General features: G+C 38.9%; 1 protein-coding gene across 2 annotated transcripts in view; it reads left to right on the top strand.

Moving 5' to 3' along the window:
- NELL2 (neural EGFL like 2) overlaps positions 1–24364 on the top strand; it is a 324036-nt gene that overhangs the window by 163328 nt on the left and 136344 nt on the right. For both annotated transcript variants that reach the window (XM_077753241.1, XM_077753240.1), the window contains exon 13: positions 18065–18190. In XM_077753241.1, coding sequence (XP_077609367.1) covers positions 18065–18190 — 126 coding nt within the window. The remainder of the gene's footprint in view (positions 1–18064; positions 18191–24364) is intronic.

Here is a 24364-nt window from a genome sequence, read left to right as displayed (position 1 = left end):
TTTATTTTTAAGAGAGAGGAAGATAGAATCCAAAGTAGGTTCCAGGCTCTGAGCTGTCAGCACAGAGCTTGACGCAGGGCTCAAACTCACAAGCTGTGAGATCATGACCCAAGCCAAAGTCGAAAGCTTAACCAACTGAGCCACCCAGGTACCTCTCTAGTTGGGATTTTTCTTTCTTTTCTTTCTTTTTTTTTTTTTTTTTTTTNNATTCTGGATATTAACCCTTTATCTGATATGTCATTTGCAACTATCTTTTCCCTTTCCGTCGGTTGCCTGTTAGTTTTCCTGGTTGTTTCCTTTGCCATGCAGAAGCTTTTAATCTTGGTGAGGTCCCAATCATTTATTTTTGCTCTTGATTCCCTTGCTTTTGGGGATGTGTCAAGTAAGAAGTTGCTGCGGTGGAGGTCAAGGAGGTTGTTTCCTGCTTTCTCCTCTAGGGTGTTGATAGTTTCCTGTCTCACGTTCAGGTCCTTTATCCATTTTGAGTTTATTTTTGTGCATGGTGTGAGAAAATGATCTAGTTTCATTCTTCTGCATGTTGCTGTCCAGTTCTCCCAACACCATCTGTTAAAAAGGCTGTCTTTCTTCCATTGGATATTCTTTCCTGCTTTGTCAAATATCAGTTGGCTGTATACTTTTGGGTCCACTTCTGAGTTCTCAATTCTGTTCCATTGGTCTATGTGTCTGTTTTTGTGCCAATGCCATACTGTCTTGATGATGACAGCTTTGTAGTAGAGGCTAAAGTCTGGGATGGTGATACCTCGCTAGTTGGGATTTTTCTAACTTGTCTCCTGGATCAAGCGGAAGACCCTGAAGGCAAAGCATCCCATACTCGAAACCAAAACTACCAGGGCAAGCACTAAGTACTGCCCTGAGCCAGCAAGACCCCTACCTGTGACTGACCTCAAAACAATGATCCATTTGACCTTTGCTGCCCAGGTGCACATACCTACCCGCCTTTGTCCCTCATTGGCCTTATGTAAACGTGGAAATATTTTCAGTACTTCAGGGACCTTCTTTGAGACATTGGTCCACTGTCTTCCTGGTATTGGCCTCACTGAAATAAAGTCTGTTGCTGTTTCACCACCATTCTTTTCTCTGCCTTTATATTTTTTCAGGGTGAATAGCAGAATCGGGTCTGTTTGGGACCCCAGGAGCTTGGTGCACTTTCACTCCTGGCTCCAGCTACACTTTCTTCCCTCTGAGGTGGAACTCTAAGTTCTTTTTGGGGGATTTTGATTTATGATTGGTTTCTATCACTAGACTTCATTGAGAGGATCTTTGTTCATTGCTCATTTATTTGTAGTATCTGTTGAGCACATGCTACGTGCCAGGCCTTGAATGGGTGCTGGTCAAATAGTTGTGAACAAAACTGATTAAACTCCTGCCCTCATGGAGCTGACTTTCTAGTAGAGGTAACCGTGAAAGTCTATGCCCATGTTCCAAATGCAGGAGGAAATGAGAATTGTGATTGATGGGTTTGTGCTTTGTTAATAGAACTAGTCTTGTCTTCTTTTTGGCAGTTGCTTTTAAGACCTTAGTACTCAATGTGGTGGTCCAAGGAGCCATATACGCCATCACCTGGGAGCTCCTTAGAAATACAGAATGTCAGGGGCACCTGGGTGGCTCAGTCGGTTAAGCGTCTGACTTCAGCTCAGGTCATGATCTCATGTTTCGTGTGTTCAAGCCCCACGTCGGGCTCTGTGCTGACAGCTTGGAGCCTGGAGCCTGTTTCAGATTCTGTGTCTCCCTCTCTCTCTGGCCCTCCTCTGCTCATGCTCTGTTTCTCTCTCTCTGAATAATAAATGAAACATTAAAAATTAAAAAAAAAAATACAGAATGTCCTATTTTATCTCAGGCTTATTGAATCAGAATCTGCATGTTTACAAGACCTTGGGTGACTCCTATGTATACGAAAATTTTGAGAGTGCTGGTTTAAGACATAGAGCTTATTTAATAAATTAACTTAATTATTTGGTAACTATCCAGTGGTTTTCAGCTGTATGTTCAACTAGAGAGGAATGTTAGTGTTCAAAGTCTCAGTTTACTTTCATTGGTACAGTTTGGTTTCTCTTACAGTGCGGTTCAAGCTGCCTCAATATCACCTGACGAGGTTGTTAAAAACACAGATTCCTGGATGCAACCTTAATTCTGCTTAATTGGGTCAAGGCTGAGTCTCAATAGCCTGCATTTTTATCAGCTTACCAAGTGATTCTTGTGTTCATTAAAGTTTGAAAAGGACTATTCTAGATTAATTCTGTTTTGATGTCCTTCCAGGGCTGAGTTTTCAAGATTTGTTGTTAGTTTTGAGTTTTTAGTTAATATGCTCCTGCATAGAAAGATGAATTACTGAGCCTGTGTGGCCATATATTTCTGAGTATCATGTGGTTTAACCAGAGTTTTTTTTCCTGGCATTGTTGATGTTTTGGACTATAACTCTGTGTCATAGGAGGCTTTCCTATGCATTGCAGGAAGTTAGCAGCATCCCAGGCCTCTACAAACTAGATGCCAGTAGCACACCTGTGTTTGTACCCATATTCTGAGTCGTGGTAACCAAAAATGTTTTCAGACATTGCCAAATTTCCCCTGGAGGACAAAAAATTGCTCCCAGTTGAGAACTGTTGGTTTAAATTCAGTAAATACTAGGAAGATAGCTGTAAGGGAGCATGATATTTACCCCTAGTTTCTGTTAGCGTTATTTGATCCTCTTGAGGGCTTTTGGCTTTATGCCAGCGGTGAGAGGAGTTTAGGCACAAGCATGCAAGGGCTGCCTGGCACTTTGGGCTGGTTTTAACAGTGAATGGTGGGAGAGACAAAATGTGATGATGGGGAAGAGGATGAACTCTTATATTTAGGACCTAAACAAGACTACAGTAGGAGGCATCTAGGTGGCTCACTTAAGACTCAGACTCTTGGTTTCAACTCATGTCACCATTTCACGGTTTGTGAAGTTGAGCCCCTCATCTGGCTCTGTGCTGACAGCATGGAAACTGCTTAGGATTCTCTTTCTATCCCCCCCTCCCCCCACCTCTCCCCTCCTCACTCTCTGTCTCTCTCAAAATAAACAAATACACTTAAAAAAATCCCCACAAGATGATGGTAGGACCTAGGTCCCAAAGAATAAGAATAAAACAACAAAAAAAAAAGTATAAGATTTTTTTTCTTTCATTTTTGAATAGCTCTGAACATGCTGTGAAGCCTGAAGATGTGTGTGATGTTTCAAAAGTTTTGTAGCTTTGGGGAGGGAGCTTCTAGTAAAGGGACAAAAGTTGGGACACAGGGATACGTACTGGCTTCGCCAGAGAGTCAGAGAACATTGGAAAGGCCCCGAGGATGCCCAGGGGCAGGGTAGTAGGCAGTGATAGCATGTGTTGATTTATTCCTGAACCCATAAAAACACTCAGAGTACACTCAGAATAACTGGTGAGACATTGAGGGGAACACTTGGATTCATCAGCCACAAGGAAATTTGTATCGATAGCCTGTGACATTATTGAATTTCTGGTACGAGTTTTGAGTTTTGTTTGGCCCCCTACTCTCACCAGATTGCATACCTTTGCATTTCTTTGTAGTATGCAAGAAACATTTACTGCCTGCCAGTGTTAAAATTATTTATAATTTTTTCACGCCTTTACTCGTCAATTGTGTCAATGCTGAAAAGTAAATCCTCACAAATACTTATTTTGTACACCCACTTTTTGCGAAAGAGTCAGTCTGGTACCTAGAGAGATACTCTGCAGATTTATATGTGCAGCTACCTCTAATTATTTATTTAAAAAAAAGTTAGAAGAAATTTTGAGATGCAATAGACAAATGAATGTAAAATGTTTATGTGGATGAAATAAAAATCTTTCCATTGTTGACAAGTGGGGAGCAGTTCTGATGTTAAGGGAAAAACATTGCACAAGAAGACTTGGGTTTAATTCTTACCTCTGCTGTTTATTAAGTATGAAACTTGTACAGATCACTTGACATCTTTGAAACTCCAGTTTCCTCATGTATTAAATGGGCAGATTTGTCTTATGAGGTTGGGAGAGCAGAAGTCAAATAAGATTAAATAAGATTAAGTATGTAGAAAGCTGCCTTCCAGAAAAAAGTTTGTGATTAAATATGTATTTATTACTATAGATTTTTCAGTCAATTCATGCAATATGAATGTATTTACATGTTACACTGAGTTGTAACATGGATAACTAAGATGTTACAATATAAGTCTATCGAACACTTGAGGTAACAATATTCTTATTAATGTCCATATGATGATACTGTCTTAAGTTTCAAGCCAATTATAATGAGATCTGTAACTACTTCAGTAGCTAAGCTACTATGGATTATTTCCAGAACGAAATCACTTTATGTCAAGTTACTTTCTGGTCTGAATAACATTCTAACTAGTTCTTAGGTATAGAGTATGTATAATTCATCCTCATTTTGCAAGTTATATGATAAAACTTTAAGTGTAACATTGGGAATTTATGTTATTTTTCTGCAGATGAGTAACAGGTTAAAATACCCGATGATTACATGCATGTATTGTTTATTCATATTAGGAAGAATGCCTACTTAGAATTAAGCAATTCATTTTATTTTTTAATTTTTTAATTTTTTTTTTTTTTTTTTTTTTTGAGAGAGAGAGAGACCGCGTGAGCAGGGGAGGGTCAGATAGAGGGAGACACAGAATCCGAAACAGGCTCCAGGCTCTGAGCTGTCAGCACAGAGCCCGACGGGGAGCTCAAACCCACGAACCATGAGATCATGACCTGAGCCGAAGTCAGACGNGAGCAGGGGAGGGGCAGAGAGAGAGAGAGAGAGAGAGAGAGAGAGAGAGAATCTGAAGCAGGCTCCAGGCTCTGAGCCAGCTGTCAGCACAGAGCCCGACGCGGGGCTCGATCCCATGAACCTTGAGATCATGACCTGAGCTGAAGTTGGACGTTTAACCGAAGTGAGCCACCCAGGCACCCCAAACAATTCATTTTAGATTCATTTGCAGGTATCTTGTGTGAAGCAGCAGTTTATTATTATATTTTTATTAGATAAGTGAACATATGTTTTTACAAAAGAATCTTTCCCCCTGGAAACTAATCCATTTGAAGTGATATGTGGGGTGTCCCATGATTGACAATTTTTAAAAATTTAATTGATGGAGACAACAAAGGGAAATCAAAGNTAAAAAAAAAATTTAATTGATGGAAATTTTGCAACTTCATTAAGTTTAAGGTCAGGTATAACTTAGAGATTAAATAATAAATACCAGTTTTATCTTCTTTTCCAAGAAATCTGAGTCATGTGTTCTAGTTATATTTGTTAAAAATATTGAAGTCTGTTAACAAATGCTTACTTGATATGAAACCACTATTAGCATTCCTTTTGGAATTGTCTTCCTTTCTTCGTGTATTCATTTGCTTCTAAGAAGAACCAACGCTAGTATAAAATAAGATGATCACATTGCATCAAGGACTTCTGAAAAAAAAGGCTTGGAGACAGGAGATGGAAGTTTCAGCATGGTTAATGGCAGGAAACAGTATAGCTAGAAATACGTAAGGATTGTACAAATAAAACAAATCTAACTTTGATTCAGTGATCCTGAGATTATGTTTGGGATCTGTCATGAAAACATGTGACGTTGCAAAGAAAATTGAAGTGATGTGTCAAAGGAACAGGCATTGGAGTAAATGTTAGTTTCATTACCAACATTATGAATACAAATAGGAATAAGTTTTTAAAAGATAACACTAGCTGTGGGTTGCATGAAGCATTAGGCATGAATTAAATGAACATGACAGAGAGATGAGAAATTTGAGATATGTGATGTAAAGGGGCTTGATTTGTTTGGGCAAATGACTATTCTAGAGCAAGAAGAGCCTCATGTGTTTGGACATTATGGTTCTAAGTTACATCTCTTATACATTGGTATGATATAAAAATAGATCCCTGAGATTTTTTAATTGTTTATTTATTTATTTTGAGAGAGGGGGGAGAGGGAGGGGGAGAGGAGGAATCGCAAGCAGGTTTCATCCATGATGCCAGCTCAGAGCCCAAAGTGGAGATCGATTTCATGAATGAGATCATGACCTTAGCCGAAATCAAGCATTGGATTCTTAACTGACTGAACCACCAAGGTGCCCTGATCTCCGATATTTTGATAATACATAAGAGTATTTTCATTTTTACTTTTTATTCCATATTAACTTTCTTCCACATAATTGTTCTTTGAAATGGAGAATGTGCTCCCAAACAGATTTTTACAAGTTGTTCATATCCTTATATAAGAATGTGATGGTGAAAAAAATGAGACTGAAATTTCAGACTGTATGTTTGTGGATACGAGTTGTTGTGAGGTCATACTTCCTAATCAACATTAAACATTAATTAAGGTTGTCAAATTTAACAATGCAGTTTAGGCAGTGGTTTATGTATAAACAAGCGATTAGAAATTGGAGTCGTTCCATATCTTTCATGAAAGCACTGATGTAATGTTAGATTATCTGCCCATCTGAATGGGCATCAATTTGGATATTGTAATGACTGAAACTCTTGTTTTTTGGCAAAATAGATATATATTTGTTAAATTACTTTTTAATATTTAAAAATACTAATCTGCCTTTTTGGAAAGAATGCTGTTCAACGTGATGAATTTTCAAATCCAACATGACAAGGCAGTCTTTCAAATGAGCCTGTCTGTTCCTTAATTTCAAGCAAGTTGGATTCAGCCAAAACAGCTACTAACTGGCCATGAATAAGCACAGACAAAAAGTGCAGAAGTAGAGACAGATGGAATCCCCATGGCTAAAGAGGTTAGGGACATGCTGGGGAGGAATTGGGGCTTCATCTGGGCCTTGAAGAGCGAATCCAATTTAGATTGGCAGAGGAGTAAGCACACAGAAAGAGCAAACATGTCTTGGAGTTTTTTCTGTAACAGGAGGTTTACAGCCAGGAGTGTTAGATCAAAATGCTGAGATAGGGACCATATTGTGGAGGAACAATGGATTGTATGGAGTGATTCTATTCAAGATTGCAAACCACTAAGTTATAGCAGATGTTCCGGAACCTTCCCAACTTTAAACAAGTTCCTTGGCTATGAAAAGGGGGCAACTCTACAAGTGCTTCCTATGTCACAGAGTTGTGAGAATTAACACAGTGTGCAGAATCAAAGTGTTATAAAAATATTAAGTGATGGGGTGCCTGGGTGACTCAGAGGGTTCAGTGTCCAACTCTGGCTCAGGTCGTGATCTCACAGTTCATGAGTTTGAGCCCCACATTGGGCTCTCTGCTGTCAGCACAGAGCCCACTTCAGATCCTCTGCCCACCTTCCCTTTCCCCCATCCCCACTTGTCTCTGTCTCTCTCTCTCTCTCTCTCTCCCCCCTCTCCCCCTCTCCCCCTCTCTCCCCCTCCCCCTCTCTCTTCCCTCTCTCAAAATAAATAAAAAAAAACTTTAAAAAATGTCAAGTGGTAGATCATATGTGGATAGCTATCGACCCTGCTGGGTTGCTGTATTCTGCCTGAGTAATTTTACTCTGCATCCCAGCTCAGTTTCCTCTTGTTTCCTGCAATGATTATTGTAAACCTTTGCCATTCCATGCAAAGTTTTGATTCTATCCCATTCTCTTATTCTCAGCAGGTAACTTCTTTACCAACAAAACAGAAAACAGAAACTAACTTCCTCATCCTTCTCCCATTACATAGACCCACATGCTTCATGCCCACTTTTTCTTCCTTTTGCCTAGTCTCAGTGGAATGCATACCCTTTCTCCTAGGAGTGATGGGTCCATCTGAGTACTGATCTCATCTCTTCCTGGCTCCAGAGGAATCTTACTCCATCCAGTATCCCTTCAAACTCTGTTTCAACTTCTGTTTGCTCCTTCCCATCAGCATTTAAATATGCTCATGGTCCTCCCTCAACCACACATGCCCTTCTAGCTTTGTTTTCTTGACCTTCTTCCCCTTTATATCTCATTTTTTGAAAGATGTGATTGATTTTCACTGTCTCTATTTCTTCATGTCAGACACTCTCCTTCACCTACTTCAGTCTAGTTTTTTTTTATCCCATCTCCCTTCCAAACTACTTTCACCAAGGTCACTGATAACGTCTATGTTAAATTAGATATCCTTCAGCCTATATTTTGCATGACCTCTAGGCAATAATTAATTCTATTGGTCACTCTCAAATACTTCTTTACCTCGTCTTAATGTTACTACATCATATTGATCCGGGATCAGAGTTGCAAACAGCACAACCCACTCTGGAAGTTTAAGCAGAAAAGGAATATATTTAAGAATGTTAGGTGGCTCCCAATATATGTGGGAGGACAAGCTTAGATGATGTTCAAGACGATACATGTCAGACCTGAGTACATATACCACTACCTCTGCCTCTTGGAGTCAACACCACTACTCACACAGGTATTGCATACTGTTCACCAATGACATCCGGGCCTAGACTCCAGAATCTCAGCCACTGCTACCATCCTAAGTGCCAAATGCCTTCTCTACCCTGCTTGTCAGGTTTCAGAACCTTGCTTAGCCATGAGTTCTCTTCTAATTGAGGTTTTGCATGAGTGCCCTTGATGGGCAGTCCTAGGTTACAAGTCAATATACGAGCTGCCAAGTATGCTAAAATTTGAGTTGTGACTTCCATCTTGGGGAGATGGGGATTTCCTCAAGTATAGAAGGTATATTCAAGGATGATCACTGACCAACATTTCAACATTGGTCTACTTCCCATCCTCTTCTAGTTTGTCACTAACTCTTGAGCAAGCTTTTTCAGCTCCTTTCTTTACTTGCCCCTTAAATATTAAAGTTCCCCAGGCCTCCATCTTAGCTTTTTTCTCCTCATTCTGTACCCTCTTCATAGGTGATGTTGTCTGATACTATGGTTTTAATTACCTTCTCTGTGCTTGAGGTTCCCAGATCTTGACCTCTATCTTATCTTCTCTCCTGATAGATATATGGAGAAGTACTCAGTACTTCTCTCCATAGATAGATAGTTATGGAGATAGATATATGTATATATAAAGTCTTTTCTCTCCTGATATATATATATGTAAATGTATATATATACACATATATATATTTGTAAATGTGCATATATATGATCTCCATATCTCCACACTTTTTCCATATGCAACTAGAATATACTGTCCTAGACACAGGAAGTCAAACTACAAGTAGACTTCCTCCTAGCTTCCAGTTTTGCTCTTCTTGAATTCATCCTCTCTCTACCTTGCAGTTAAAAAGATATTGCTTCTCAACTCATTTCATTCATTCACACACTTTAGAGGAGAAATACCCCCCCCACACACACACAGAACGTACACACACTTGTATATGTTTCCCTATATGGGCAGACATGTCTCTGGAAGGTTGCACAAGAAATTGGTAAAAGTGGTTATCTCTGAGATTGGGAGTGGGAGGTTGAGGCTATGGTTTGGACTTCACTTTAATTTTGCCCTCTGTTGTATCTTTGAAAGTTTATACTTGGTGTATATATGATGTATTAAAAAATTGATTTTAAAACTTCAGTAGATTCCCATCGATCACAGGATAAGGTCATATTATTTTGTGAGCTTTGGAAGATCTACACACAAAGTAGCTCCTGCTTAGTTCATTCGCCACACTTAATCAATATATCAAAATCTCTCACTTTTCAGAATTTGCACATAGTTCTTTTGTTTGAAATGTTCTCCTCTTTCTCATCTCTTTAGTCAGCTATACTTTTCCTTTACTGCTCTGCTTAGATGTCACACCCTCCTGAAAGCTTTTCCTAACCTATAAGATTTGGAGTCCTCACATTTTGTTCCAGATGGCACTATCCTTATAAAATTCCCTTAATATTTTAAAAATTATTACTTGTCTCTCAGAAGGACCAGAGCTCTGCAAAGACAGATTCTATCTGTCTTCTTCAAGGCTATGCCATTGGTGTCCAAGTTAATACCGTGGGGCATAGTAGAATTCTATAAATATTACTTATATGGATAAGCTACTTATGCTTTTATTTCCTCAACCACTTAGTATTTCAGATGATCTCACCTTTCCCCACAGGTATAATTTTATGATCTACTCTCAACCCTGTCTCATATTTTCCAACTGCATGTCTCCAAGTATATCTATTTTAAATCAGGAATCCTGATGCTAGGAATAATGTACTCTATTAAAAGTAGCAAGAAAAATGATACAGTGCTAGAGCTTTTATTCTTCTCGAAGAATGTACCATACAATTTACAATGAATAAATTAAAAAAGATGAATGAAGAAAATATATGGCTATTATTTTGAGATGTCAAAAAATGATATGTTTCAGTAGCATATGATAGATCTAGTTTTTAATACATAAAAGTTAATATTTGGTAAACAACTTGTTAATGCCACTGACTTTAAAATAGGATTGCATGCAATTCCTTTTAATGTTAGCCTATTTGTAAGTGACATTTTAATTTATTCTTTACTGATTTTTTACCGAGCAGCCTACTTATACTTGCAAATTTTTTATTTTCAAAAATACTTTTCTCTTCCCAAATGTTACTCTGAAATCTCTTTCCAGAATTACATTTCTCAGAACTTAGCCTTTTTCCTGGTTTATGAATTAAGCCATTGATCTCTTTGCCAACTTTGCCAAGCCAGTTTTTTGCAGCTGGTGGGCTAAGATTTAGCAATAGCCCATACCAATGCATATTGGTCTTTAATGTGTGGAGTCCTTGCTGTTGAACTGCATGACTTCAAGATTTTATTGGCTGAGCAATAAAGCATTAGTGTTCATTAGCATGCTAATATGATCCTTTTTTACAGGGAGAAATTGAGATAGAATGCTGTAGCGTTAGAAATATACCATGCTTTTAAAGAATATGGCATCAGTGACACACAAAGCATGAGATGGGGAGGGTGGGTAGCCAGGTTGTGTGGCAAAAGCATCCAGGAGAGGGGACATTGTACCTGAGTGTCCATTGCTCCAAGATAGCCTGGAGACCACTCTGTAGGACAAAAGGAACATTAATGTGGGACCTGGGAAACAGTGTTCTCATTATGATTGCCGCTCATTAACCATGTAAACTTGTGCTAGAAGGATCTTCCAAAAACCCAGATCTGATTCAGTTAACTCTTTCCTAAAATCTTTCCCATGTCATACAGGATGGAGTTCAGATTTAAAAAAAATAAAAACCTTTTTAAATATTCATTTTTGAGAGAGAGAAACAGATAGACAGAGTGTAAGTCGGGGAGAGGCAGAGAGAGAGAGGGAGACACAGAATTTGAAGCAGGCTCCAGGCTCTGGGCTGTCAGCACAGGTTCCAATGCAGGGCTTGAACCCATGAACCGTGAGATCATGACCTAAGCCAAAGTCTGACAGTTAACCTACTGAATCACCCAGGCGTCCCTAGAGTTCAGGTTTTTTAATGTGCCTCATGAAAGTTTCACGATCTGATTCCTGCCACCTTCTTAATTTGTCTTTGACATTTCTGTTTCTCCATTTCGTTAATTGTAAATGACTGTCGTTAGGTTAGATGGTTTCCCTAGTACCTTTCAGGTCTAACAATCTGTGATTCTGAATAATTACAAAGTCAGCCTGAGCTTTCAGATAGGATAAAAGGGAATGTATAAATTTATAAATTACTGTTTCTAAAATAGATCAACTTGAATTATCCTGGGGCAAGAGAGGTTGTTCAAGTATAAGAAACAGGGTTTATTTATGCTTTTTAAGTTTGTTGGCGTATGACTGTGTATCCTACAAAATCCTGGAGAATCAGATTCTTCACTGCAACCATATAAATCGTGTTCTCTTTGTTAGAATTGTAAAGTATGCAGGCTGGTAATGACTTGGAAACCTCTAGCCTTTTTTTTTTCTTTTTCTTTTTCTTTTTTTTTTAATAGATGACGAAATTAAGGTCCAGAGAGATGAAATGCCTGTAGGTTTATAATGGAGCCAAAGACTAGAATCCAGTCGTCTTTATTCCTCCTGCAGCACTCTTCTACCATGCAAGACTATATTTTACCGCAGTAGCTTAAGTCCACTGTTCATACAAAAGCTTATATCCAACTAAACTCCTGGGCAACATACTAGAAAGAAAGAATCCGCTCTGCCAAGTTGAGGTCCAGGTCAAACCACTGTGAATTAGGACACTTATGTTTTATCCTTCTAGATGAAAAGCCTTGAGAGGATTCATTGATTCATCTAACACATTTTTAGTACGGGCCAGCCATTGTTCTAGAACAAGGTCTCTACCCTCCTGAGTCTTATATTTCAATGGAAATAGACAACAGACATACCGACAAATAACTTACTAGGATACTTTCAGACCCTGATAAGTAATGTGGAGAAACTGGGGCTTGGGAGGTTACTTTAATTTAGTGAACTTCTCCTTACCTTGATTGTACCTCTCTTTTCAGTGCCATAATTGCTTCATCTTACCAACTCTTGTGAGATTTATTTTTATTTTTTTAATGTTTATTTTATTTTTGAGACAGAGAGAGGGAGAGAGGGAGGATCTGAAGCAGGTTCTGTGATGACGACAGAGAGCCCAATGTAGGGCTCTAATTCACAAACCATGAGATCATGACCTGAGCTAAGTTGGAGGCTTAACTGACTTAGCCACCCAGGCACCCCAATGAGATTTATTTTTCTATGCCACTTCCCTACTCCCTTCCTTCCAAATGCTTTCATATTTCCATATCACAGCAAGGAAGATACCTTTCTCATATTTGTTGGATATTTAAGTGCATTCCTGTTCTGTCTCCTATGCCATAGCTGTATTTCTGTTTTATTTCCTGCATAAACTCCAACCGAATGAAATACTCATTGTTCTTAAATGTTTCATGTCTTTGCTGCCTGTGTTGCTGGCACTATACTTGAATCTCTACAATACCCCTGCTCATCTTTGAGATCTCTGTTTGATGGTGGCAGCTCTCTCCAACTTTGTGCACGTCCATCACGTTAAGCCCACTTCTTCAAAACCTACATCACGCTCTGCCACACCAGCCGGCACATTGTCCCTGGTTACCCAGTCTCTTAGCCACCAACTTTCCTCCAAATACCAGTCCTGGTAGCAAATGCATTCTTCCTTCCCTTCCCTTTTCTTTTCTCTTTTCTCTTTTCTGGCACTTGGCATATAGGATCTCATGCTGTTATTCATGAGGTATCCAGGCATCTTATTTTCATTATCAGCTCCTCAAGTCAGGGGAGGGAAGAGTTATAAAATTATTTATATGACCAAATGTAAATTCTCAAATGTGTTCTGCATTAAGTGCTCAAAACAAAAACACTGTGTTAAAAAAGTTGGTTGCTATTTAGACATGGTACAATTCCATTATATACTTGTTGAATTAATGAATGAAAATATATTTTTTAATTTTTTAATGTTTTATTTATTTTTTGAGACAGTGTGAGCAGGTGAGGGTCAGAGAGAGGGAGACACAGAATCAGAAGCAGGCTCCAGGCTCTGAGCTTGCTGTCAGTACAGAGCCCAATGCAGGGCTCGAACCCACCAACCATGAGATCATGACCTGAGCCAAAGTCGGACACTTTACCGACTGAGCCACCCAGGTGCCCCTAATGATTGAAAATCTTAAAAACATGACTAGATATTCAGAACCTGTAATTTCCTCATGTATATGGTAAATTTTAAGGAGGGAGATGGAGGAAGAATAGTGATATAATGGTACTGAGATTTATTTGACCGTACAGTATTCTCTGTTTCGAGGAACCATGAACCTCTCTTAGAGATATTGCTCTCTAAAGTACAGGCTTCAAACATAGAAGGCACCCACCTGGATGATGATGATGTTGGTGGTGATAGTACATAGAAGGGTTATAAGTCCTCTAGAGGCAGGACCTATGCTTAACTCCCTTTGTGCTAAGTTTTGGAAGCACTGTTAAAAACCACATGGTCCAGGGGTCCCTGAGTGGCTCAGTCAGTTAAGCGTCTGACTTCTGCTCACGTCATGATCTCACAGTTTATGACTTAAAGCCCTGAATCAGGCTCTGTGCTGACAGCTCAGAGCCTGAAGCCTGCTTCAGATTCTCTCTCCCTCCCTCCCTCTCTCTCTCTCTCTCTCTCTGTTCCTCCCCCACTCATGCTCTGTCTCTCAAAAATAAATAAAAACATTAAAAAAATTTTTTTTTAAAGCCACAGGGTCCAGCAGTGTGCCCTTTGCGTGGGCCTGTACATGTCCAGCCCATGCTGCAGTACTTCTTCTTGGCAGGAGCTACCTTGTGTGGTAGCACTTTCCAACTTTGTGCAGTTCTCTGCTTAGTAGAAAGTTATATTGCAGTAAACTCCATCCCCGGTACTATCCACCTGTGATTGTAGTTCTACTCTTCAAGGTCATCACTATGACCGAAAATCCAGTCAAGTGACTTGAGTATAGAAAACATTGAATTAAATGTGTAGAGAATTGACCTGAATTTGTGAGAATTTGACATTAAGTTTTTGAGTTGGGATTTCAAATGAAAACATACCCGGGACCAAGTTTGAACATGATTTTCCACCAGATCACTTTTTAGTCGTGCTGTTTTTGGGCCTGTGAGTATTTGAACATATAAGTAGAAATGACATTTATGTAGCTTTGTGGTTTTAAATGTGGCTGTTTGGGGAGTTCCTTTTCTGGAGCTAGGGCATAAGAAATTCAAAAAGGCAACTGACAGTTGGGTATACACTGTTGCAATTATATTTTTTGGTATTGTACTTTTTTTTCCCCCTTCACAATACTGCTCCTGACACTTCGTATCTCTGGGTCATGAATTCAGCATTTCTTTGTGATCCAAACCATTCAAGTTCCTAAAAGGCTTCATGCTAAATAGGTTCCTCCATTTGTTTTATGACCCCACATTGTATTTTCTCTGATCACATGATAGCTTCACAGGAAACATCTACAAAAGAAAATGGGACCAACGAATGTCTCCCAACAGTCTGTATTTGTAGACCCACCAACAAACAATTTGTAGAGACAATATTTAGGCAAAATATCCCTATTTATCTTTAAACCAAATTATCCAATAGTTTTGGCTATAAATAGGACCCATTAACAGAAATCACCGTGTCTCTTTTCTGTGTCTCCTCCCTTAGGACTTTAATACTCTTGACATTTTTATTCCTTACATACTCTTGGGAGGGATCTGGGGTGCTTTGTGTACTTATGAGTTTGATTTGCCACTCTTGGTGGCTGCTCCTGCTGAGGTGGGCTTCCCCCTCAGGTGTACAGTTTGGAGAAAAAAAGGGCAGTGTCTTCAGTAATTAATACTTGCTCCAGCTGGGACTCAGCCCTATTCTAGGCCCTGAAGCTACATCCTTGACTCTTCCAGGAAATAAGGTCTCTCACTAGGAACTAGTCTTGTTTTGAGGAAATGCCACAGTGTCCTCAATAATTCTCCCCTCTGATAACCAAGATGTCTTCACTGTGTTGTGTTCATTATTCTTGGCTCTTTCCTCCCCAAAGATAAATTCTTTACACCTGTGTGCACATGAACTTCTTCATGGCCATCCCTCCCAGTCACAAGCTTAAGCCCAGGGGACTCCTGCAGTGGCTTTCCGTCACTTCCACTTCTGTGCAGCACTCTCAGAGGAGTGGGGTTAAAGACCATTGATCCCACTGAGCACATTAGTAATCCCATGTGATCCCTATTATTATCTTAAGACCCTGGAAGCAAATGAGTTTTCATATATTCCCCCAGGGTGCCTCTAGTTTGATTTTTAGGCTGTAATTGAATGTGATACTTGCCTTGCAGACTAGTGCAAACATTTAGAAGTAGCATGATATCATGAGAAGAGTATTGTACTAGGAGTCAGATAATCTGAGATCTATTCTTTTTAAAAAAATGTTTATTTATTTATTTTAGGAGAGAGAGAGAGAGAGAGGGAGAGAGAGAATCCCAAGCAGGTTCCATGATGTCAGCACAAAGCTTAACTTGGGGTTCTGTCCCACAAACCATGAGATCAGGACCTGAGCCAAAATCAAGAGTTGGTGTCCTAGGTGACTGAGCCACCCAGATGCCCATGAGATCTGTTCTTAGATCTTCCTTAAGCTAGCCTTGAAGCATTTATTCATTCTGCAGCACTTATTGACCCTGTAATATCCTAAACACCCTATAAGGTATTGTGAATACAAAAATGAATTACATACTTAGTGATTCTTAACCCTGCTTATGCATTAGATCGGGGTCATCAAACTGTGGCCTGCAGGCCAAATCTGATGGAACTTCTGTTTTTGTAAATAACATTTATTGAAATATTGCCAGGCTCACTTATTTACATTTGCCTGTGGTTGCTTTCATGCTGGAACAATAGATTTAAATTTACAACAGAGATCCTGTAAGTCCCTAAGCCTAAAATGTTTACTCTATAGGTCTTTACTGAAAATTTTTGCTGATCCCTGCATTAGACTTATCCCGGAGAAGATTTAAAAAAGAAATCATTGCCCGTGTTCCACCACAGATAGTTAAATCAGATTTGGAGTGGGGGTTTGGGAGTTGGCCCCAGAACCAATGTTTTTAAGAAAGCATCGCAGATGAATACAATGTGTGCTAGAGTTAAGAGACACAACTAGATGAGTTGTACCCTGGAGGAGTATATAAGGCTTACTAGAGAGAAAAGGTTTGTAAAACTTAATAAAGGCACAATGGATGAATCTCCAATGGAAACACAAATTTCCAAGAGAGCACTGCATAGGGAGCGTTTTACTTATGAGGGAAGTTTTCACAGAGCGTCATTTAAACAGATTCTTGAAGGATAATCCCCTGGTGGGCAAGATCCACTAAGGGTGCTAATAGGGAAAGAAGGAATAGAGAGAACAGCATGTACAGAGGTAGGTAGATATGAGAGAGTATGGTCCATTTGAGGAATGATCAGAAGTTCAGTGTGGCCAGAACACTGAGAGGGAAGAAAGGAACGGGTCATAATCTATAAAGCTGAAAAAGTAAGGGCCAGAACTGAAAGAACTTTTTATGCTAAGAGGTTTGTAATGGATTGTGTTAATTTTCATGTAGTAGTTGAGTAGAAAATTGAGTCTTTCTAGACCTCTGTTTTCCCATCTGTAGAATAAGTAGTTGGCTTAGATGATTGCCATGATCCCGTTACCTCTAAAATACAACTTTCTGAGATTTCATCAGTTACTTCTTTTGATACTCTCAGGACTGGGTTATATGAATAGCATGACTTCTGGAGTAGTAAGTCACCTGACTATCTCCTGTAATTGACCCATTTCTCTCAAGAGTACAAATGAGAGCATTGCTACTTTGAGGACTCACCACAAGGATGAGAGAGCAGACTTCTGGAGGAGAAATATCATGTGTGGACCAATGCATTAAGGCCCTTCATAAAGAGTATTTCCTAATGATAAAATATTTGTAAAATAGTTTATGTTCCATGCAGAGAGGTGCTATAAAATGGGGAGAGTCTTATTGTACAAATTCACATTCTTCCCAGTGTCTGTTATGGCTTACCATGTCTTTATACTCAAAACTTGGTGTGTGAATTTCTGTGGAAGTTCTTCAAGATGATATCTTATTACTACTTTCCAGTTTCTCATTTATATCAGGTCTCTGCATTGTAATTTCACCTCTGTTCAGACACTTACTGGGATAGCTATATCTCTACTTCTATCTCTAATAAAATATATGTTACTGGTTTCATGTCTTTACATGAAGTTATCTAAGTTCTGGTTTATGTAAATATTTTATTTACCTCTTAGGGCCTCCGCAAATATACAGAGTAGTCAGTAAATCAAAAAATAATATATGGTAGGCTCAGTGTTTGAAGATTCCAAGACTCCAAGGTAGCAAACTTGTATTTCCTGATTCATTTTATCAGAAGTAGAAGGTTGCACTAAAATTTTCTAGCTATATTTAGAATGTTGCAAGTTGAAATATATAGACATCTTTGAAATTCCAGCAAGACCTATTGGAAAAAAAATGTTGACGATTTCTGTCATTTGACCATCAAGCATTCCTATTAAAGGAGATGTTTTGAATGTTTTTAAAAAATGCTTTTCATTTGGAAACTATTGCCCTCTCCAAAGAAAATTGTAGAGAAGCTCTAGAACATTGGCCACTGTTGACCTCTTTGCCCTACTTCTTCTTCACAGACATTGATGAGTGTGCTGAAGGGCGCCATTACTGCCGTGAGAACACAATGTGTGTTAACACCCCGGGTTCTTTCATGTGCATCTGCAAAACTGGATACATCAGAATTGATGATTATTCATGTACAGGTAAACAATAACTGTTTATGAAATACAATCTTCCTATTCCTTAAATTTACTTTTAAAGCTTCCTTTTAACTCTAATTTTTGGAGAAGGATGCCATAAATACTCCATTACAACAAAACAAGTCACAAGGAAAAGCATGTCTCCTTGATTTGGTAGTTAATTCTGAACCTGCTTTAAGGAAAGGGATACCTACTTGCCCTGGGTAAGTTTTATACTCCCTGTTAGGAGAGTACAGAAACACTAGAGAACCAAATTAATATTATGCTAATTTTAAACTTAAACAGTTTTATACTCAAGACTTGTGTGAATCCAATGGCAAATCTGAGAAACAATCCTTAAATAATATTTCCTTTATATGGCAGTAGATTTTTGCATAGAGGAAGGATAACATAAATAATGTGATGTTTTCAGAAATAGATTCTTGCAGTGCTAGAAAATGGGAATATTAAAGAGAATTGAGCTCCTTCATGCCTCTGGGAAATGCAGCTGAGTGCATCAAAGAAGTTTTGCTTATGTTTGTTTTATGAACTATCACTCCCTTCAGTACCATCCAGAGTCCTGTTCATGGATATTTTGAGTGTAGTCATGTTTAAAGTTGGTCCTGGAACAAGACAGCCTATTCACTTCATATTCTATGAGTCTTACCTGTAGAATATGAAAGACAATGGTGCTAGAAGAGTAGCTTAAACACTATGGGGTGTCAGGAATTGTGGGTGTGAAATAGACATTTCTTTGGATTTCTTTTTAATACAAGAATCTTAAAAATAAATAAATTTTAGAAAAACCTATGCAATCATAAAATTGGAGAGTACTTAAAATAGTATTCTTGTCACTTTTTATTGTACCTGTCACTTTCTACTCTATCTCCAACTTTATAATTTTTGTCAGATGGATGTACAAATAATACTTCAAGGTTTCCAGGGAAAGAGAGTATACCACGCTAGTAACTATGAATCTATAATAAAAGTGTCATCTTATGCCTCTGTGTTAGTGAACACTCTTCTAAGTTTTCATTATAGTGAACACAGTGCGTACTACTTGATATCTTGTTTATCAAGATAGAGGTCCTTCCTCTAAATTCAAATACAGTATTTTTATAAAAACAAAATGTTGCATGTAAAACATAATGAGAAGTGACCTCCCAATCTATGGAGAATAACCAAAGATATTTTGAAGGTAGAATATATATTGCATGTAGAGTTGAAATAATGATTGATTGTAAAGTCTTGCTTTTTTTTCAGTTTATTCTAAATATTTCCACATTATGGGACTAATTCTGTACTTCTTCATTAGACAGAATTTAATCATACCAAGTGGCAGAGTTTCTTGAATGAGGACTGTGGAGATCTTTTCTTTTTTTAAATTTTTTTTATTTTTAAAAAAAAATTTTTTTGATGTTTTATTTATTTCTAGGAGAGAGAGAGAGAGAGAGAGACAGCGTGAGCAGGGGAGGGTCAGAGAGAGAGGGAGTCACAGACTGAAACAGGCTCCAGGCTCTGAGCTGGCAGTCAGCACAGAGCCCAATGCGGGGCTCGAACCCACGATCCGCGAGATCATGACCTAAGCGAAAGTCGGACGCTTAACCGACTAAGCCACCCAGGCACCCCTGTGGAGATCTTTTCAACATAAAAAACATAAATAACAAATCTCAGTAAATATATGGAGAATAAAATACACAGTTTGCTGAATGATTGGTAATATCAGTAAGTCTGAGTTCCAATGTAATTGTTAACTACAACAACAACCAAAATCTTAGTAAAACTACTGTATCACAGAGTATTTCAAAATGTGCTCATTTAAAAAAAATGAGAGCGAGAAGTTTTCAAGGAGTCTGCTGATTCCCTGTCATGAGAGACTTAAAACTTTGTACATTTTTATACTTCCTAGTGATTCTTTTTGTTTTTCTTACATTCTTAAAAAGTGTTCAAGACTGCAAGTAAGAATACATGACACATAATTTGGCCTCCTGTTGAATGAGGAGTGTTTCTTCAAGGCAGAGTATTTTCAAGAGCTTCATTTCCATTCCAAGCAGATCTGTTGGCTGTAAATCCAAGGAATGGTTGAGCTCTCATGCCTTCCAGAGAATCTTCTGTTTTGGCCTTACCTCTCCTAGTGTATTTTCCTTCCAAATAAAATCCCGCAAATTACTATTTGTTTTTGACTACGTAGGGAGAATTTTCCATTAAGATTCCAAAACATCTAATGATATAAATAAAGTATCCCATTGTAGGAATGCCAATGAAGGTCAAGATCATTTTAAGAAAAGCTGTTCAGGCCATGATGTTTATGCCTAAAGAACCAGAGCCAAGAATTTCAAGATCTGGCAGGTGATGGACTGCATTTCCTTAATGATGCCTTAGCATTTCCAGCTAGCACCCGTATGTTTATGCTTCCACTTAAAGAAAGATTTCTTGCCCTTAGATTTTCTATTTATTATGGTCAGGGCTACAAATTTGAGAATTTACATCCGTGTGTAAAAGTTGGAATTCCTAGGGAATATGAATTTTTTTTTTATAGTCCAAATTGAGGTGATCGTTGGCAAAATTTTTTATTTTAGACCATTCAGGGTCAGCACACATTCAGGATTCCTGTAAAGGAAATGAATGTCTAATTTCTCCCTCTTTGACTCTCTCCCTCCACACTTTAACTGGAGCATCTATACAAAAGTCTCAAAGAAATGACTCCTCTGATGGGGATTTGCCTTGTAACTGAAGGTATCTAGGCTGTACCTTTTCAAGAGCTCCCATAAGACCAGAGTGCAACTTTATATTTCTGATGAAGACTGGGATTTATTTTCCATGAATTTAGATACAGACATCCATATGCCTGCATTAGTAGGTCTTCCAGAATAAATGTCAAGACAATATTGCAAAGCCTGAAGTTTGTGGCTGAGCTCCTGGAGTTCTGAATTTCTTTTGCTTCGGTATGCTTGCCTCTCCTCCCTGTTGAACAGCCCCACCCCCACCCCCTGCAATAACATAACGGACATTCTCAGCACTAAGCTCAGCAGACTCTCAAAGTTTCTTGCCCATCTGAAAATTATTCATTCTAATTTAAAGAAGAATCTAAGTGCGGTACATGGTTACTTTATAGCCAGGAGCTTTGATCAATGAAAGAAGCCTTTTTTGCTTTTATAACCCTGTTGCTCTCACATAGAAATTATGTATGCTACAGGGTCATTACCTTACATAGCTGGTAGAATTGCATACTTTATTTTTTTCTTTCAGTTTCAGAAAATTTGAATTATATTTTCCCCATGATCACAAAATTTAGGAGAGGGGGGCACCTGGGTGGCCCAGTCAGTTGAGTGTCCAACTTCGGCTTGGGTCATAAACTCACAGTTTGAGAGTTTGAGCCCCACATTGGGCTCACTGCTGTCAGCAGTCAGAGGACTTCAGATCCTCTGTCCCCCTCTCTCTTTGCCCCTCCCCCACTCATGCTCTCTCTCTCTCTCTTTCTGAAAAATACATAAATCATTAAAAAAATAAATTAATTAAAATTTGGGAGATGGAGTCCCAATGTGAGAAAACTGAAGCTGAGAGATTAATTGCCTTGCCCATGGTCACACAGTTAGTGAGAGTCAAAAGGGGGACCAGAAGATAAACCACCTTATTAGTTCTCATATTATTCACCATTTGTTAAATTTGCAGCCATCTAAAAATAAATAACAGGAAAGATTCATATTTTATGTAGAAATACATTATTTTTTATTAAAAATTTTTTAATGTTTATTTTTGAGAGAGATAGAGACAGATGACAGACGGCATGAAGAGAGAAGGGGCAGAGAGAGAGGGAGACACAGAATCCAAAGCAGGCTCTAGGCTCTGAGCTGTCAGCACAGAGCCCGATGTGAGGCTCAAACCCATGAACTGTGAGATTATGACCTGAGTCAGGGTCTGACGCTTAACTAACTGAGCCACCCAGGAGCCCCATATTATTTAGTTTATAATGTTAAGTAACTAAACTGCCTTTCCTATAGATTTTTTTCAGTTCATTAGCTTTGATTCCAAGAGGAATTTTCCCCCTACTCATCTTATAATAATAATCCTGAACCAGAAGTCAGAGGAAGGAATATAAATCAGCGTTTTCTGGGCCTCTGACTTTATTATACAGTTGTGCTAATGATTCGGTTGCACAAATGCTGTAGCAGTTTAATATAAGTGTCCTTCCAGAAAGGGTGCTGTATATTTATTTTTCTAATTAATGCTTCATAATCTCTTTCCTTCTCACATCTTTTCCTATTCTCATAGAGGAAAGAATGGGAATACCTACAAGGAAAGAAGGAAAATGAAAAAGAAGGAAAGAAAGAGGGGAGGGCAGGGAGGGAGGGAGGGAAGGATATAGGAAGAGAGGAATAGAGAAGAGAGAAGACAAAGGAAAGGGGAGAGAACAGAAGGAAAAAGGTTTGGTTCACATGAGCCAAGATGTTAGAAGCCCACTCTTCAGTATCTCTGATTGCAAACATACCTTAATTATTATGCATAACAAAGTTTCTTGGTTACTGATATGGACTAATGGCTTTCTTGGTTCACTCATATAACTATTAGTTGGATTGGGCAAGTCTTTTTGTGTTTTCCTGGACATCCCTTCCTGGAACTGGTCTTGTGTAATGGGCAAAGAGCAAAATCTCTCTGGAAACAAAGATGGGATCCAAGAAGTGTGGAATTGTTAAAGGACAGAAACATTCTGCGAAGGCATTCATTTCGGATCTTTCTGCTAGGTCTCTGTGCTCTGCTTATTACAATTAAAAAATGGAATTCTGATTCTTTTTTTTTTTTGTGTTGATGAGCTTGTAATCTTCCCCGTGTTATGCAGTTCTTTAGAGTGGGAACAGGAAATTGGGAAAGACAGACTGGTAGAAGGTATGGAAGAAGTTTTGTGCATCTTAGAAAAATTGGTGCTTTAGGGTGGTGGATATCCAATGAGGGCAGTTTTGCTCTCCTACCTTCCAGAGGTCATTTAACAATGTCTGGGGACATTTTAGTTTTCACAACTGTGGGGAAGGGGGTGGCTACTGGTATCTGGTGAATAGAGGCCAGGGATACTGCTGAACATACTGTGATATTATTCTTAGGCCAGCTATCCTCTTGAGGAAATGTCTTATTTTCCTAGAATCCTTTGAGCTTTTGGAGCTCTTCTCTGGTTATTTTCCATCTGGGCCATCAGTCTTCATCCTATTAGGACAACCACTATAACACAGCTCCCCGGAACAAAGAACTCAATGACTCAAATGTAATAGTGCTAAAGGCGAGAAATCCCGCTTTAGGGTCAGCCGATCGAAATTGTATAATGTACACCTGTAAAAAATTTTATCTTTATTTTTTTAAATGTTTGTTTATTTTGAGAGAGAGAGCAAGCAGAGGAGGGGGGGCAGAGAGAGAGGGAGAGAGAGAGAATCCCGAGCAGGCACAGGCTATGTGCAGTCAGTGCAGAGCACAACTCAGGACTTGATCTCATGAACTGGGAGATCAGGGCCTGAGCTGATATCAGGAGCCACTTAACCAACTGAGCCACCCAGCCGCCCCTGCCCTGTTTTTTTTTTTTTTCCTTAACTTTCCTTTTCCTCTTCAAGTTTCCTTCAGGCTCTGGATAGTGATGCCTTCTCTTACTTTTTGTGGTGTCCCATGTGCTTTTATTGGCCGTTGGCCTTCTCAGTAAGGACCACTGACCCCCATTCTTCCTCCTCCTTTCTCTTATCAGAAACCTCTTCTTAGATGGCCTTAGGAGAATGACTCTCCAATGGTAAAATTACAGGTCTCAGCAGAGGGGACCAGGGTGATTTCTTAGGGCCCCTCAAATTACACTCTCCTGATGCACCCTCTGCATGCTTTCTGCTGACCCTGACTGCTTCTGTTGCTCCAGGATCTTCTGATGCTGGCTTTGGTCCATGTTGCATATCACAGAACATCCAGAAGGTATCCTAGCACAAGAGACTTTACTAGACACTTCCTTTTTATTGTTACACAAAGAACTTCCTCTGGTGTTCCCCAAGGGATTTTACTTCTGAAAGTACTTAACCTTTATAGCACTGAATACTCCTAGTGCTTACATTTTATGATCTTATTGTAGCAGTTCTTTTTCCGTAACATGATCAGTACTGATTTTGTTTTTTGTTTTTTAATGGTCACTACTATTTTGTTTGTCAGGCCTGTGTGGTTGGGTGATTATGGAGAAAG

Source organism: Crocuta crocuta, unplaced genomic scaffold (genome assembly GCF_008692635.1).
Source record: "Crocuta crocuta isolate KB4526 unplaced genomic scaffold, BGI_CrCroc_1.0 scaffold30, whole genome shotgun sequence".
NCBI lineage: Eukaryota > Metazoa > Chordata > Mammalia > Carnivora > Hyaenidae > Crocuta > Crocuta crocuta.
Note: the sequence above shows the minus strand (reverse complement) of the source record. Positions and strands in the feature narration are given on the sequence as shown.